Source organism: Anguilla anguilla, chromosome 3, assembly GCF_013347855.1.
Source record: "Anguilla anguilla isolate fAngAng1 chromosome 3, fAngAng1.pri, whole genome shotgun sequence".
NCBI lineage: Eukaryota > Metazoa > Chordata > Actinopteri > Anguilliformes > Anguillidae > Anguilla > Anguilla anguilla.
The window spans coordinates 25,226,562-25,245,022 of NC_049203.1; the positions used below are offsets into that span (position 1 = coordinate 25,226,562).

An 18,461-nucleotide genomic window follows, 5' to 3' on the forward strand; every position below is an offset into this window, starting at 1 on the left:
TTACATGAAGAAATTATGGAAAACATTACATTTGACAGTATTCAGCCACAACCAAAAGTATAAATGACAAAAGCCCTGGCCACAATACTCTCAATGGTTTCTGTGTCCACATATCAAACTGTTCAGTGTCAAAACAACTCTGTTGGAGTACATTTAGCTTGAATAGAGTACATGTTATCCCTACTTGACTTGTACAAACACAGTCAGAGTTGATTTAACAGAGACTTTTTTGGTTATCAATGTTTTTCTTTTAAATCTTTCACAGAAGCACAAAACCAGTGAGATGGGTTGGAGAAATGTGCAGTGTACCCTGACCCTTTCACACTTGTCAGTACGCTGTATACTAGTGAAGACTGTGGAAGCTTGGGGATGAGGGAACATGGATGACTTCTTAGAATCTTTACCTAATTCCTATATGGTTATATGTTCAATGGGAATGATTTTGGTAATGATTAGGACTTTCATTGTGAAAACTCATGCTGTTATCATATTGATTTTGCTTGGAGTTTTGTGATTGTGTTTTGTGTGGGCTATATAATTGTACTAGAACCTGGAATCTTGTGCCTAAAGGTTATAAAAATGAAGAATGGAGGAATCACAGTAGAAAGGGAGGTGCTGAAGAAGTGGAATAGAAAAAAATGGAGAGAAGGGTGCTTTTTTGTGTATGCAATCCACAAGCAAGGTAGTGAAAGTGTGTGCACGGTTGTGTCCATGTGACTTGTTGTTGTGCGTTTTTGTATGACAGTGGTAAAAGGCAATGTAACAAAATGACTCATGCTGAGCCACTTTACTGCATGTCAGGAGATGAATGAAAACACAGAATGCTTTCCCTTTGTCGCATCTGACAGGCATTATGTGTATGTTCTGCCGTGCTTTCAAATGAGCTGATGACTAAATTACATGCCATTTCAAAACTACATTGTAGCAAAGTAACTGTAAGTGCATTTAACAAGACTGCAGACACAATGGGCTCAATCTTTAAACAAAGGGAGAATGTTTATTGTCAAAAACCGATTCACATTGAGTCTGGATTTTTGGATTCTGCAAATAAAATGAAACCCTTTTCTGGAATTGCAGTGCTTATCAGTGGACAATGTGTCCAATGTTTTAAATTATTAGCGTATACATTCAGTCTCAAAGTAGAGAAGGCAAATGAGGCATTTTAGAATTCATGTGTCGCTACCAAACTGAACTCTGATTGGTCGCAATTATCTCAGTGAAAATGTGCAGACCTCGTTTAAACAATTCGAACCACTCTTTGTTCATACTGGCAGGACAAATTGTCAAATTGAATTCAACTCTCCTGACAGCTTTTCTTTTGTAAAGGCTCACAATTTGTAAGCCTTTATTTGACAGTTTGGAACACAAATGTTCAGAAGTGATTTTCTATGTGATGTCTTGGTATAAACGGTATGGATAAGGTGTAGTCCCCCTGATGTGTCCTCAACAGGTCTCTACTCATCATGGGGGCTCACACCTGAGAGGAAATAAAGAGCTCACTCCAGCATATCAAAACTCTTCACATCACAGTTCTGCTGCGACTGTCCCATCGGTAAATTAATAAAAATACCAATAACAATAATTACAAAGCTAATAATATTATTAATAATAAAATGACAATGAAAATATTAGCTGTAAATGAAATGCACATTCAAGACATTACACTGGTCATATGTTCCATCTGGAGTTAGCGGTCCATCGTCCTTTTCCATTGTTTGCACTGTAGATAGCCACTTTGTGCAGTCCCTTAGGGGCCCAGTACCCGCAATGCAACGGGAGTCCTGACCCTGCAGAGCTAGCAGGTCCCATGCACAGAGCCGCGCTTTGGGCAACGTGTAGCCCACACAGAGGAATGGCATAAAAGTATTCCGGCGTGATGTGCTTCCAAAAGGTATTCAGCCTGCAATATTGTAGCCATCTTTTAATTACACAGACCAAAGCAATGGAGCATGTCAAACATCACTACAGGTGTGGTTGTATATTCCATGTATTTCGGCATATAATGGAAATCCTGTTTGAAGGGGGGGCAGTTTATTGTCATAGATGTTTGACGACCTGCATTGTTTTAGCACTGCTGGCAGAGTCCTGTTTCTGATTTAGGTTTTATGAGTATTCAGCTCCTTGTTACTTCCCTCGTTCTTTCCCAGTTTTTTAAATATTTTTTTTTTGTTGAAAAAGAGAGATTTTCTGCAAAAGGGCACCCTTTTTATTGAGATTGAGCACTGTTGGGCAAGGAAGTCCAGACGCCCTCTCTGGCAGAGTTTAGTCAGTTTGTAATATTTTCTTTACATCTTTCATGAAAAAGTCCCTACGTGTCAGGATTTGGTACTACCTGTTGGGAAAGGAAGTCCTGCCCCCCACTGCTGGTAGTCATAAAAGGGTCCCTCCCGTGCTGGGATTCAGCACTTCCTGTGGGGACAGGAAGTCCCGCCCCCTCCTCAGGGCTCAGCTGCACTCCTCGCAGCTGCACGCCAGGATGTAGCGGTAGGTGGCGGTGATGCGGGTCCCGCCGGAGCAGCGCAGCCGTACGGCCTTCAGCTTGGAGGTGTGGGGGCGGCAGCAGAAGCAGGTGCTCTTGAAGGGCTGCTTCAGGACCGAGCTGAAGGAGATGAGGGGGTCGGAGCGGGACGTGTGGCTGCACTGGCCCTCGCAACGTGCCAGCAGGACCATCTAGGGTGTGGGGGGGGGGGGGGGATGTGGGGGGTTGGGGGGAGGTGTCAGAGAAACGAGAGATCATCAATCTCTTAAATTTATACCCAAAGTAGATTTACATTCCTCAATAACCCACAGCACTGCCAAGCACTGGAATTGGTGTGCCACAGGAATGCAGGATTATTAATCTTTTTAGTCTGCATCAAAAAACTGAACGTACAATCCTTAATTTACAGCACTATACAGTACAGTAGGACCACCTGAGGATGTCAGACACATGCAGGGTTATCTGTTTTTCAGTGTATACCAATTTAAACCAACATTGCAATCCTTTCTAGCCTGTAACACTGTACCATACAGCAGAGCTATCAAGTTGATGGTCCTGGGGCCAAACGTGGCCCTCACCATCGATGAAGTCTTAGTCACTGGCAAGTAAAATTAAACATTAAGAGCTATGACTATATCCAGGAGCAGTGCAATGCATGTACCTCCTACCAGCGACAGGATAATAGGTACACCTATTCATTTACATCCCTACTAGCTGCACTATTAATTATGCAAATGTATATCTGAACATTCTGACCCATGTTTGAAGTATAAAACTTGGTTAATGCTGAATAATAATTATAAGAGTATTTATTTAAATTCTACAGATGTCTTATTCCTAATTTATTTTGTAGCCAATGTTAAAAATGTTGTTTGAGACACTAAAATGTAGATTTTACATCTCCTGAATACAAGAGGGGGGACATTATTTTGAAAGACTGATCTGGGCACATTGTGTAATTATTTCCCGCAATAAACAAAGAATATAATAAGTAAATTATGGAGTACAGTATTTAAATTTATGTGTAAATTATTTGTAAACAACTAGCATGAAAAAGCAATCCACTATTGTTGATCCCCAGTGTTCTGAGGTAATTATAAAGGGATTGCGATTTCCAAAGATATTTAACAGTTTATTGTGAAAATATTCCAAATTTAATAAATATTTAATTAACACTGATCTGATGTTTAGCCTTCTGTCATTACTGCTAGATAAGAAATTATAGTGGGATAAGCTCCCAGCCCCTTACAAAACGGGAAATAAAATCCAAATGCTATCAGAGTAGAGCAAGGAAATATCCAATATATCATTACTGTGCATATTTTAAGAAGGCATTGACTTTGTTAGCACAGATGTACAATAAATATTATTTATTGTTTTATAAATGAGCAACATTAAAAATATTATTTTTACAGCTACACTTTTCAAACACATGGCACCCATACCTAAATTAAAGGCATACTATGCAGGATTTTTACTGTGAAAATATTCTAAAATAACCATGCAAAACCATATCTATGATACACTAGCAATGGAATTTAGGCACCTTTATCTGTATTTGTTATTCTATTTGGGATGCTTCTGGACATGGCGCTCTATTCTGTGTGGGAAGGGGTATGTGTGGCTACAGAGCCTGTGGTTTGGGATCAGCAGAGTCTATGTTGCTAGCTAGCTCGCTGCTGTAATTGCCCAGATAGGGCTCATTCACAAACTGGAGTTAACCTTGGAATTTCTTTTCCTTGGTGACATCAGCTGAAGTTCTCCAAGGGAATGAAATGTGATGCGGAGTTGGCTCACTTTCTGTTGGACCTGTAAGTAACGTTACCTCTAGCTATCCAGCTAGGGTTTTGCTTTATGGCTGTTTGTTTATATGGTTTCTTTGAATATAATATAATGAGTAAAACATAAATATAATATATAATTTCAAAAGTATATATATAATATATATAATCTATTGCATGAAAACCGTGTTTCATCATTTACATTTTCCACAGATAAGCATGTTTTATGCCCTCCATGCATTCATTATAGAGGATTTTAAAAATATAAATCACATTGTTATCACAAATGAATGACACTTTCATTGTTAAGTGTGATCTAGCGGAGGTAAATGGCAACCATTAATCATATATATTGTTTATACTGTTTGGAATTGAGTAATAAAGAAATTGTATTTCTACCTTTAAATCCCAATAATGCCCTGGGTATATTTGACCCAGGATAACAGTTTTATAAGTGCTAATAAGTAAACAGAACACAAGGGTTGACAAATAAAAGCACAAGTATTCAAATGTTAACACATAGTTAATACGTAGCCAAAATTAGTCATGGATAAATATTTTTGTGTGAGGATATGTGCGCACAACGCAGAGCAAGTTCCCACAGTGAGCAGAGAAGGCACTTCCTGTGGCCCCGTTGTGAGCCTTATCAGCGGATGAAACAGATAGGTTCCGGTGGAAAGCTCAGGGTGGTGCACACTCTAACTTTGCACATGTACAGTGCTATGGGATGGGAAGGCTGGGCTTGAGCACAGACAGCTCACTGGGCTACAGCTTCAGACACATTCATAAAGTGAAGAGTGCTGACCTACGTGTGGGATCAGTTTAGCCTTTAAGCTCATAATGGCTATAAGGTTAGGATATGGAGGGGAAAGCTGAGTCATGGAAACTTGTGTCGGCCGTTGTCGCTGTCATTTTTTCATGGGATGCTGATGAAGGTCAGCCAAGTAGTAAAAGGGTTAGGGAGCTGGGCTTGCAACTCAGGTTTGATTCCCAGGGTCACTGCCTTTGTACCCTTGAGCATGGTACTTGAATGGAATTGCTTCAGAAAAGTTTCCAGCCATGTGTAAAAACATGACAGTCACTCTGGAGATGTCCCCCCGCTAAATGCCTACATATCCACATAAATGTAAACAATATCCAGTGTAAATTGGCATGGTAACATAATCTGACTATCAAAGCTTTCAGCTGGAGAATTGCATTGTAGAAGTATAAAGTGTGTAAAACGTACGCTATAAACAATTCTGATCATTTTAAAAGCTTATCATCCCATAATGCGAGGCGTGTAGTACAAAGTATGTGTAAGGTGTTGAAACGACTCGTCAAAAGGAATCTTGTTGAACAGTTCAGAGGACCACCGGGCCAGATATTCCTGTGTGGGCGGACGGACACGTGCAGTATTCCCCAGGTGGACAGATGCGGATAAAAGCCTTGTCCCCGGCTCTGAATGAGAAGGTGTTGTGACGGGCAGGCGGCAGGCGCCGCGTCCCGGGGGCGCCGTGTTAAAAGGAGCGATGAGCCGCGTCCGTCAGCTGCTGGGAGCGGGCGCGGGGTCATATCTGATCCCCCGAGGGCCAGGACAGCGGCACTAGGGGGCCGGGCGCGTCCAGAGAGCCAGACGTCAGACGCGTGCGCCGCGAGAAGAGGCAAGGTGACGGTGACATCTGTGACGTGTGGGGTCCCCAGAGTGACTCAGCTCTCTCTCTCGCTCTCAGTCCCTCATTCTCTTTATCTCCTACTCTCCCTCTTTTATGTCAAAGTATTGTAGATTATAAGCATAATCTTATATTCCAAAACATAGATGTATTTATAGGCCTAATAAACTATGTAAATACATTTACAGACATTTACCCCACACCCCTCCATCAAATTCTAATTAAAATAGCTCTATTGGCATGACAATAGAAATCTTACATTGCCAAAGCACAAATAAGCTCACAGGCATAATAGACAATCATAAAATATTTGGAGACATAACACACACACACACACACTCACACACATGGGCACGCACAGACACACACACACACAAACACAAGAGGTTCAAAAACTAAAAGCCCTCCCCAGTATTTTGTCCCAGTCACCTGGGTTTGTTAATTTCCACCTAATTGTTCAGCCAGGAGGTAGAACTGATTTGTGAAATCAGCTGGCTGAGGTCATCGGTGAAAGAGACACATGGCAGGACTTATATTTTGTGACCTCTGAACTTTCCACCTCTGACACACACACACACACACACACACACACATTTTAAACAGTTGAAATGGTGAACTTGGACTGTCGCTATGCCCTGTATGAATTCATATTTTATGAAATGAATCAATAAATATAGCAAGCCATATCAATCAAATAATCAATTAATGAAAATAGCTATGTGTAGTTACCAATTTAAGTTTATAAAAAATGTTTTAAAATCAGCAGGCAGTGTTGGTAAGTGATATAATTAAAAACAGGTTTCTTTGGATTTTCAATTTAAAAATAGTAAAAATCAAACGTGACTATTATGACTATTAAAAATATCAGCACAGTTTATGCCATTCACAATTAAATGACCTTTTCAGTCTCAAGTGGATTCAATGTAGTTCAGTGCAATAAAAACATTTGCTTCTCAGTTGTTTCATTAGAAAGCCTTACTGAGGTAGGCACAAAGCTATAGCTATACAGCTCATTTTAGAGGTGTGTGGTATATAACACTATATCTTTTTTGGGGCAGCACAGTGGTGCATTGGATAGCACTGTCACCTCACGGCAAGAAGGTCCTGGGTTTGAATCACAGGGGGCAATCACAGGGTGTTGTTGCAAAAGAGTATGCATCCCTGTATAAATAAAGGTTAACCCCTTAGCGCACATGAAAAATGGCTTAAATGAAGCACAATGTACAATACAATACTAACACAGATTAACTTATATTCATAATTTCGGAAGCAATGAAGTGCCACAAATTCAATTGTCTAGACAAAAAATCAAAAATTAATTTGCACTTTTTTAGTTTGCAATGAAATACTGAGAAATTGCATATATACAGCAGGTTAAACTATACATGTGCTGGATCAAAAACGTCTTGACCACAAGTTCATAAAATTTAAGGGTGGATATGTAGAACTACTATAGACTTTTGAAGCAAAAACTAAGCAGTGTACCCAGTGTCTCCAAATCTATCCAAAATTTCTAAATTATGCATTGCTGTATATCACAACATTCACGTATTTCACTGCAAATCAACTGTTTTGTCTCAAGAAACTCACTGTTGCATAATTTTCAAGTGGGAATTACAAGCTTTCCATCAGTACAGTGGTCTAAAATATCTAAGGGTCCAGAAACAAAAACTTTTTCTCGTTTATTTCGTTATTCAGTGAGCAGCATTTTCACTGCTGTATTGACAAATCTTAGGGCTATTGTCCGATTTATTTTGCTGCTATGACGGAATACAATTTTTTTAGCGGTGAAAGAATATTTTTATGATTGCCAAGAAAGACAACATTGTCGATTATGTCATGGGTGGGGGGTGTAGTTGTAGACGAGACTGCAGGGAGGGGGGCGTGTTAAATGAAAAACCAGAGCGACAATGGTGACGCTGTGAAACTCTGTATTTGGTATAGTTGTCATGTATCGTCTACTTATGAAACTAAAACAACGCGTTTCTGTTTTTAACTCGTACTTTGGTTGCAGTAGCACTGAATGTCTGAGTTCAGTAATCTGGGCACGCTGGCATGCCGACCACTAGGGGGCTTGCGCGAAGGGGTTAATAAGTATCTGTGCCTTTCTCCCCACATAGCCAGCGACTCCAGGCCAGATCTGCGCCGAGTCCGGCCCAGCTGTGCAGACTTCGGGCCAGAATCGGTGCAGATCTGGCCCGGAGTCGCTGGCTATCTGGGTCTTTCTTTTCTTCTCTGTCTCTCTCTCTCTCTCTCTGTTACCCTCCCTCACTTGTGGCAGCAGGGTTGGTGGGGAGATGGAGATGCAGGAGAACATGGCAGGGCAACAACAGCTGGGCAGCAGATGTAGCTGGGGGGCTCTATTTATAGGTGGGAGCACTTGTGTGCAGGTGGAGCACATAGCGGGGTGGTGTATGGAAACTCACATGGAAGCCCCCCCAACAGTTCCTACAACAAATATTGCATGTAACAGACCTCACGTAAAATCAGTGTTTCAATGCAATCTAAGCAGCAAGCCATGTATACAAGTACACATGGTACACATGGTAAGGCTGCAATTCTTGTGCTTTGTCCACTCTCTCCCGACATGGACAGAGGACACAGAGGTAGAGCTTTAAAAAAACGTGATAACAGATTGAGTGGATGGGCCCCACAGTCTGGCATCCAATCTGAACAATACCAGTGCTGATTGTGATTGACAGCACAGCAGGGTAACACAGCTGGCCTAAGAATCGTACAGGGAGGGAGGGATTTTGTCGGCAGGACATGTGTATCTCATGCATAAACGACTCACCTTACCCTATCAGGAGCCCAGACAAACTACATGTGTCCTTCTCCAACTAGTGTGGATACTTAACAGTGCAAGCATAACTAATGGACCGCAGCCTTTATTAGTTTAGGCTTCTTCTTACTAAATGATAAGAGCCAATGGGAGCCAGCATCACATTTTGCACGTGGTGTCCCCAGCCAGTCATTGCTATGCATGTTACTGGGTAGATGACGCTGAACTTGTGAAATGGCGATGGGTTCTGTCAGTATGGGGGTGTATCCTTTGTCAACTCCTTTTGGGATGACATTGTGTGGAGAGAAGTAGTCCTCTTTGACTATGAGCCTCCTGCCTAGTGGGACAGCAGGAGTCTGGAAAACAAACGCCACTGCCTGTGAATTGTCTCCCAAACTGACGGGTCTACTGGTGATCCAGGGCTATGTCCAGCTAGCGTTCACACATCCATCCTCCTCCAAAACTGGAAGCGTTCCCTTTTTTAGTGAGCCTGATTCAAGCACGCTATTGTTCGAATGACAAAAGAGACAAATTAGCTGGGCTCACACCTTGGAGAGCTGGGAGAACCCAGATCGCCATGGAGACATCTCGACTTTCAGAGCAGGGCTTATTTTGGGTTGCATCCTGTGTGGGACCTGCCAAATTGTTTCTGGAAGCAGAACTCGTGATCATTAGAATCGATGGACAAAAGTAAACACGTGAAAAACATGTGTTTTATATGTCTTGGAATTTGCCTGGAGAACTTGGCTTGTCTTTTGCAAACATTTCATTAGTGGACAGGTTGAGGTAGAGCATAGCATTGTTTCAGAGGTAATTCACTAGTAAGTGAGGTATGTCCTGCAGAATTGTTGTGATGTTAGTGATACTCGGGGAACCATAGAACATGTGTTCCAGTCATGGTGTGGAGTGAGAATTAATCTCAATGGGAATGCATTAGGAGAAAAGATAAATGGACTTTATTTCCTCTGGATTAGAACAAGCCACATATCAGCGGGGATGTTGACAGAAGAGTTGAACCTAAGCAGGTAGGGTTGGTGTTCACAGCACAAAATGTTTTAGCATCCCCTGATCTTATGTTTGTTTTGTACTGGAATCTATTGGAATGTGCTGCAACCACAGAAATGCAAACATGTAATGACAGATACGAACTAAACAAACGCTCTGTCTTTTACCCATACAACAGCCATACTCCAAGGGCAACATTGTCCATGATACAGGTGTGTAAAGCATATCCTTCTGTCACTCTCATCAATAGAGACAAAACGTTTGTGGAACTAGAATACAATTCTAGTATTTATGCACACCTGTGATGTAGTTAACGTTTGATATATAAGTTAAGGTCAACTTGTTGTAGTGGTGTTGATGGTGGCTCACAGTACCTTAGAGTTGCACTTGTAGATGGGGTGGGTGATGGTCTCCACAAAATGGTGCCTCATGCACCTGTCCGGGTCAGTGTCTCCAAGATGGCCACTCTCAGTTTTACTGGTTGCACCTTGCAGCATGGCCAGCAGGGGGCAGGTGACCAGTAAAAGCACCATTCCAGGTTTGCCCAGAGGGCTGCAATTCCTCATTTTGACCCCTGGATGGAACGGAGGTTGACAGTGTCCAAAAGGAGGTTCAGACAACTCACAGATGTACTCCTTCTTTAGATGAAGTCGTGCTGAGCTCTCCTCTCAGGTCTGTGGGTGAGACTGATAAACCAGGAGGCGTTTTGAGTGCCCTCAGTGGGAATCTCCATCCCTCTCCTCTGGCTCTGCAGGGGAGTAATGAAGTCAGGTTAACGGGGGTGGGGGGGGAGGGGGGGGAACACAGACAACTCTTCACACCTTCCCACCTACAGCAGGGATCTCAAACCCCAGTCCTGGAGGGCCACGACTTCTGCTGCTTTTTGTGGTTTACTTTCAGTCAGCAGATAAAATAACCTTGGAATTAAAGCATGTGGACTGTTTAGCCAACCGCTGACTTAAATTACACTCTTAAGTGTTGAAACACACCAAAAACCAGCAGAAATCACTGCCTCTAAGGTCTGGAGTGTGACAGCCTGACTTGCACCAACGAAAAGGTGGGATTTTAATACCAATAATAATATAAATTCCATTTTGTCCTCTTTAGCTAACAGGTTTATAATAGCAGCTGGTATTTTTTTGAGGAGAAATTTATTTCCAGAGAGAGGATTGGCAGCATAGGACCTGGGACAGTCCTCTACACTGCTGCCAGTCCTTCAAGAAGACGGCTCCCTTGTCTTCAACCAGGAACACGTGGGCCATGATGTATTAGGCATGCTGGCAATGCTGTTATTCTAACAATCTCAAAGCAAAAAAAGCTATGTTTTTTAATACACTGAGGAGAAATCCAATACATTAATAAACAGCCTGGAGCAAAGCATTTCCCCAGGAATTAATTTTTCATAAAAAGGAATAGGTCTCTGAACAAGTTCTCTCATGACAACGAATCAGCTGCCAGGTGGAGCACATTTTTTTATTTACATAATTCTTCTATTTTTTATTCAGCTTTATTTTCCTCCTGACAATGGTATCCGTGTTAAGAAAATATTTTGCATGCAGCAGTAGAATCCGCTGAAGCAACGTTGCTAATAACCTTTTAATACCACTGGGAATAAAGGCCAGAAGTTTTGGTCTTGAGACTGGGTGAAACTGGACCCCAGAACAGGAACTGACCGGGTTCAAAGAGAGGAAATGATCATTTATTTTAAAAAGTATACTGCATTTTGTTCAACTTTGACTTTCATTTTTCTTCCTTTAAAAATGCATGAATTTCGCAATTTGTCCTGAAAATACAAATATGTAAGGTTAATTTAAACCTTTCCACCCAGTTTATTTCTTTATAGTTTTTCATGAGAGGGAAACATTTAACCTGGCCATTCCTCTTGCTCGAAAGGAGAGTATTCATTTTATTATGAAAATAAATATTCCCTTAAGTATTTTACCAGATTAGAGTGCGTGTGTGGTGTAACAATGGGTGCAAAACATTAAAAACAGGGGCTGCTTTGTTGTCCTTTTGTAAATTGACCAATGGACATTTACTGTCCTGTGGCCTCTCTTTTATATGTCCTGGGGACATATACAGTCGTGTATATACTGTCTAACTTTCATGTTTCAGTACTGTCGTATAGAGATAATAATTATTAAAATGTGTCTTGGCTGATGAGAGAATAGTATAATAGCCCCCTCATGAAAAACACAGGGTTGTAAAAAAATTTTTTATTCAAGAACCATTGAATTCAAGTCCCATTATCCCAAAGTATGGTCCAGCTAGTGCCACAGAATCACAGTGAGTGACATCGCAGCACAACCAGGCGTGCCAACGAGGTCAGCTGAGCCCGTGGAATTGCTGTTGGCCCAGGAAGACCACTGTCGCCTACAGCAGCCCCCCCACCCCCACCGCCGGCTCCAGACCCATCCCACAGTCCCTTGCAGATTAATAACGCCTGCTGTGGCCACAAAAGCAGCTGCCTCTTCTATCAGTATCACATCTGAGACAACAACTTTGTTTCGTTTCCTTAATCCTGGTACGATTTGCGCTGGCTTGTTTTTGAACAAAAGGTTTGTTTGTTGGATCGTTTGAGTAGTACCGCACACTGTCATGGAATTCAAATGCAACCCGAGCCCAGCGGAGGGGTGCTACTCAGCCATTCAGCTTCCCTTAATTAATCTTCATTAGCAGTCTTATAATTACAGCCATGGCCAAAAACAACATGCAAGGAATGGATCAACCTACATTGAATTGGAGGCATTCTGCAGACAAGCAATGCCGCAACTTGAGTCAATGTATTAAAATGTCATGAATCAGAGAGTGATTTAATAGCAGTAACCAAAGTCAAACTCTGGCACTGACCAAAGCAATCATGGCTGGAACTTTCTGAAACCCAAGCATGCAGCAAGTAGTGTTTCTTTTTGCCTCTTTTGCTTCATTTAAGAAATTGGTTTCTTCATCATCGTTCATTCGTTGTGCTTGTGTCATTAAAATGAGATTTGGCATAAAGGCCTTCTAAATCCAAGGTTGCTTGATGTTTGATTGAAGATCAACAGTGTGCAAACACAGTTTGCCCATCTGCATAGCTTAGAAGGCCTGACAAATAATCAACCAAAAGAATGTGACAATGTTTGTGTTGGATGTTCCAGAGCCCTCCAGAGCAGCTTGGCCATGGTCCCTCAATCATAGGCACCTCAGCCTGAGGGGGGCCTGGACATGCAGCAGACAAGCCCAGGAAAACGAAGCACTCATGAACGATGGCGGGTGGCATGGCGCTTTTTTTTTTAGCATGCCTGATCCTCTCAGACTGGCGGAGGACCTGAGAGGGGCCTGGCTGTCTGCGCCATTAGGATTGCGAAATTCCTGAAATTCAAGAGCAGCTACAGGTTGGAGCCACAAGGCTCCCTGCCCTAAACCCCCCTCACCCCCCCCCCCCCCCCCCCCCCACCCTCAGCCGGCACAACCCCCTCACCCCCCTTGCGCCTTTGATTAGCGTGCAACGCTCTCCGCCCCACACCCAACCTGCTGCAGCACATGCCTTCAGCAGGCACAGAGACTGCTGGGTTTTTTGGAGTGGGGAAGGAATTCTTTTCATTTTTCTTTCAGGTGATTCAATATCACTTTTAGCATGAATAGGTCTTCTTCATGAAGAGAATAAACAACAAAAGGCTCTAAAGCTAAAACACAGGCATACTGGCTGGGCCACTGCAAAAGGAACTTCTGGCCAAGTGAAAGAGGCCAAGATGAGCTCATAGAAAGTGGACAGCAACGGCATGGTGTCCCCTGAAAAGCCCTCAGAGGTGTTGCATCCAAGACATGATCTCCTAACCTAGCATCACAAGAGGTGTAAATTATGAAGTATGACATGAGTAACCGTTTTACAAAAAAACAGTATTCGGCAAGGGAAAAAGCAATGCCAATACAAACAAATTAACAGAGGACTTCACACCAGTAAAGCATGCCAGTGACTTATTCCCTCCAACACAATACAACAAACTTCCCCAGTTCTGACAAAGCAGTATAACCAATCCAAGTTCTTTGGCTGAACAATGTTGGACTTGAGTCAAAACACATTACAATACCTGAGGGCAGGTATGAACCAAGTTGACATATTTCTCTGTTAGCTATGACTATTGAAAGCTGTTTAGGCAAGTGTTTTCCATCTTCAAAATGAATAAACTTAATTTTATGTTTTTATAGGAGCAACCAAAATGTTTCTCTTATAAAAATCATAATTACAGTACAAAGGTGTGACACTGTGATACTAATATGTAATACAATGTAGAAACTCCAGGTTTCCAGAGCTACACTTTCCCTTGTCTTGAAGGTAGCATATTAGGAGCATCTACAGACTGCTTTCTCTCTACTCTTTCAGAAATTGAATGCATATCGATTGTATGTATACCGTATATATATATATATAAACAATCAAGATATTGCAACAGTTCACTATATATGGGCAAATATATAAATTATTACCACTTTTAGATATTTCACTGCTGTGAAATATGTTTGTATTTTTCCAAATATTGACAATATATTGCAGTGTATTTCTATAAGGCTGTGCTTATTTAATGGAAAAGTAAAACTATCACAGAATCAAAAGTAAGTGTGTGAGTTGTCATTCCTTATGTCCGGGACCTTTATGAAGTACATATGTTTGTTCTCTTACAGTCTGCACCGCCCCAGGCTTTTCACAGACATGGAAGCTATCTTTAAAATGACAACATAAGCTGCTGTAAACTGCCTGGCCCCAGAATGCATGCACGTGTACCTCTGTGTGCATGTGTGTGTGTGTGCTCATGCATGTGTCTGTGTGTGCGTGTACTTACGTGTTTGCCTGTGTATACATTTCTGTGTGTGTGTGTGTGTTTGTGTGTATGCATGCATATGAGCGTGTGTGCCGGAAGGTGTATGTGTCTGCTGAGTGAACATTTTTGTGGTGAAAAGTCAGTGAAAATTTGGTGAAATGCCATCGAAGCATTCAGGTGAATACTCGGAAACATTTGGTTGAAAAGTGAGAGTTTTCTAGCCAACCAGTGCATAGCCAATTAATATCTGAGTAGAACCTGAGCTAAATTGGGGTTAACGTAGCCTGTTTATGTCAAAACATCTCTCATCCTAGCTTCCCACCCTTCTAGACATCTAGATTCTGGCTTTTGCTCCCTGTGTGTGTGTGTGTGTGTGTGTGTATGTGCAAATGTAAATGTGACTGTATGTGCACGTTTGTGTATATTTACGTGTTGAGCAATTGTTTGAAGCTCTTATAGCAGGGACATCAATCCGCTTTAGAAGGAGGCAGCCTGTCTCGCCAGGGGGCAGCTGATTTGCCAGTTGTTGCAGGCTGTGTCCCATCAACTAGGCCCAGATCCCTTGACAACAGTGCCACTGGCCAGGGGGATTTTTACAGCACTTTGGCGGCATGTAATCACCGTTGTCACGCCGATGTATCTGCCAGTCCTGTGTGTGTGTGTGGGTGTGTGTGGAGGGGGGGTGGGCGGGATGAGGGGTATGATGTCATTGTTTCTGTTCATTTAAACCACCCCCCCCCCACCCCCCATTGTTTCACCAGCTTTTAATAAATCAAAGGTCAGATTCCTGCAAGGGCCACACGTTCCCCCAACCCTCCTCCCACCTACCCCAGACTTCCGAGCGGCATGCCAATGCCGGAATGGGGCACTGCCACTACACTTTGACGCCACCCATCCCCTCCCCCCCTCAAACCTCACAGTGTGGCTAAGCCTGCCACTAAATATATCCACACCCCCTGATAAAGCTCAGACTAACATGTGGGATTTGAGGGCAGCCAATGGGGACCAATGGCAGCTGCCTGCACAGAGCCCTGGGGCTAAGCTAATGTTAGCTTTGCAATTTGCGCTCCAGGGATAGAGGAGGGCATTCGGTCCCCCTCCGGTGGGCAATCCGTCCTTCCGTTTTTCTGTCTCTCTTTGGGGGGGCCGAAGATGCCATAACAGGGACCATGGCGATTGTAGATTCTGTCTCATTGTACTGTTTAATCCTTCTCCACTTTCTTCTATGTTTATTCTTCTGAGGTTGTTATAAATACGTTATGCCCACTGCACTCAAAAACATTTTTAATAGAAATGTAATATTTAGTTTTTTTTTTTCTGATTGGCATGATTGGCATATGCCTTCTAATTAGCCGGTACACCTGTACGCCTGTACACTGAAAGGTATGTGATTTGGTATGTGAGACTGCCATCAGCACAAAACACCCTCTCACTGATTAAGGCAGTGTGCCAGATTATTTGAATTTCTTTAGCTAGAATTGTTGAATGTGGATCTTTTCAGAATGTGGTTATTGTTTTTTTAAACCCCCTTCAGAATATTTTTCCTGATGATGAACATTTTTTTATTTTTGTGCTTCCTTTTTACATAAACGTATTGACACCAGTAAGTTAAACATCATTCTGAACCTGTTTAAAAGCTGCTGGTCGTTTTAGAAAGGGAAGGAGTGACATTTTCCTGTTGACAAGTTCTCTCCGCTGCATAACCAACAGCACAATCTTAAAGATGAGATCATAGATGAGTGATTAACAGATATGTCCCAGTCAACATTTTTGAGGTGAAAATTTGGTGAAACATAGTTTAGGCATTCGGGTGAAAACCTGGATGAATATGGTTATAAAGTGAATGTTTTCTAGCCGACTAGGACGTAGCCAGCTATATTCAGTTTATCCTAGTCTGTTTCTGTCAAAACATCTCTCAGCCTAGAATTCCACCCCTCTAGATGTCTAGATTCTGGCTTTTGCTCACTGGGGTACAGGTAACCAGATGTCACATCCTTGAATATCGTACCCCTCCCTCTTCTCCCTACGTCTCTTCCTCTTTCCCCTCTCCAAATGATTAAATGATATTCCAAAAAATTCTTTTCATGGGGGTCCAGTTACAGCAAAGCATACTCTAGACATTCTTCCTGGTGAGAAACAAACTAGCGCCCACCTCACAACTTCACCTACCACAGAACGCATTCCACACACCCACCATCATCTGTACATGCCATTAACCCAAAATATATTACCCACTCAGATTAAAATCTGTCTGTTTGTGTCAAATTATAATTACTCAGTGTTAACCAAAAGGCTTTTTGTGAGATAAATACATTTCTGTATGTGATGTTTTTTCATAATATCAATTAACTATAATGTTTGGTTTAATATTTTGCCCTCAAACCCATTGGACAACTACATTGTAGATTGCACACGGATATGTGTACATTCATGAAAAAAATATAATTCTGATATTAAACATGATCCAGATAAACTTATTCAAACATTCAATTAAATTAAATAAACGTAGACATCATCTCCCTGATTTAATCTTGTATTTATCCCTGATGAAGATGGAAGTTGCCTAAATACGTGAAATTATGTGTGATGGCAAATCACGTGTCACATCACAAGCCATTCAAACACAAAGCCTCTACAATAGTTTCTCTTATTCAATCTGATTCAGCACTAGCCGGTGATCCTCTGAGAAATAATAACAGTTCACTTGGGTCATCTTTAAAGCTTGGTTAACGCTTACCTTCTTCTGGGCTGTAGAACTGAAGTAATCCCGCTATCGAGCCTTACAGCATTAACCAGAGCAGTTTCCGCCACAACAATTGCCTTTATGCCCCAGCTCTCAGCCTTTCTCTTTCCCTCACTCTCTCTCTCCCCCCCCCTTTCTCTTGCACACATCTACGCACACACACTCACACACACGCACTGGTGGTGTGTGTGAGCTTCTACTCCCTCCCTCTGTCTGTGTTCTCCCTCCTACCCTCCCCTCTTGCCTGACATTCACACACCCTCTTCTTTTATGGAGGAATCCCAAGCAAAAAGAAGAAAGACAGAGTGGATTGGGATCTGAGCGCATTTGAGGATCGGTGTCAGATGTGGAACGTCAGTAGTCATATATCACTAAAGGGGAGAGATGCGCACACACGCACACACACACCAGTTGATCCTGTACACACACTGACACGCTCCTGCCAAAGCAAATGGGGATTCCAACCATAGAGCTGCTCATGCTATCTGAACAAAAGCTCAGCCCTCTTTTACGAGGTCAGAGTTATAAAACTGTTAGCGGAATTAGTTTATTTAAGAACAACTGGCTCCTTGACCTTCCTGTTATAGGTCACCCCAACATCAGGACCCTCTTTGGGGTGGAGGGCATGGGGGACTGGGTTACCTCAACAACAGCCATGTGTCAAAATCCATATTGTGTCCATATCACTGGTGAAACACACACACACACACACACACACAGCTTCTCTGACTCATGACAAGGAAATGGTTCTGTGCTGTTTCTGGATTTCCTCAGTTACTTCACAATGTCTAGTGACAACACCCCCGCTGGCTTATTCTGTCTCTGAACCAACAATTCCATGAAGATTTAAATGATAAACACACACCATTTTGTGTCACCTAGTCACCAACATGGTCCATAAACCCAGTCAATTGAGTATTATTTGATGAAGTATGCTTGACAGAAGACAGAGTAGAGTGTGGCACATATCATACAAACTGATGGCAAGGGCAGATAAGTCATTTTTTCCACCTCCCTGTTTGACCCTGTTTTTAATATGCCAAGGGAAGTGGCCATAGAGACCAGTGGACTGCCCTTTAACTGGAGGCACACAAAAATGGGAGTCGCTGATATTTTATTATTAGAGAGAGATTATTAATTGTTTCTTATCCTCAAGCTTACCTCTCACAAACATATCTTCTTTTTTTCACAAGAAACAAATTCATTATTCATTCTTGGTC

General features: G+C 42.2%; 1 protein-coding gene across 1 annotated transcript; it reads right to left on the minus strand.

Moving 5' to 3' along the window:
• Positions 1-1,001: 1,001 nt before the first annotated feature.
• LOC118222885 (norrin-like) lies at positions 1,002-17,498 on the minus strand. Its single transcript, XM_035408795.1, has 3 exons — positions 17,236-17,498; positions 10,074-10,447; positions 1,002-2,670 (listed from the first exon to the last, which is right to left on the minus strand). The coding sequence occupies exons 2-3, from the start codon at positions 10,263-10,265 to the stop codon at positions 2,446-2,448; spliced, it is 417 nt and encodes a 138-aa protein (XP_035264686.1). The 5' UTR covers positions 10,266-10,447; positions 17,236-17,498; the 3' UTR covers positions 1,002-2,445.
• Positions 17,499-18,461: the final 963 nt, after the last annotated feature.

What these genes read in the sequence shown, in the direction of transcription:
- LOC118222885 (XM_035408795.1), bottom strand. Translation starts at nt 10,265, where the DNA reads ATGAGGAATTGCAGCCCTCTGGGCAAACCTGGAATGGTGCTTTTACTG. An exon ending in TCTACAAGTGCAACTCTAAG is followed by an intron (nt 2,671 to 10,073) that starts GTACTGTGAGCC and finishes CCCACACCCTAG; the next exon opens with ATGGTCCTGCTGGCACGTTG.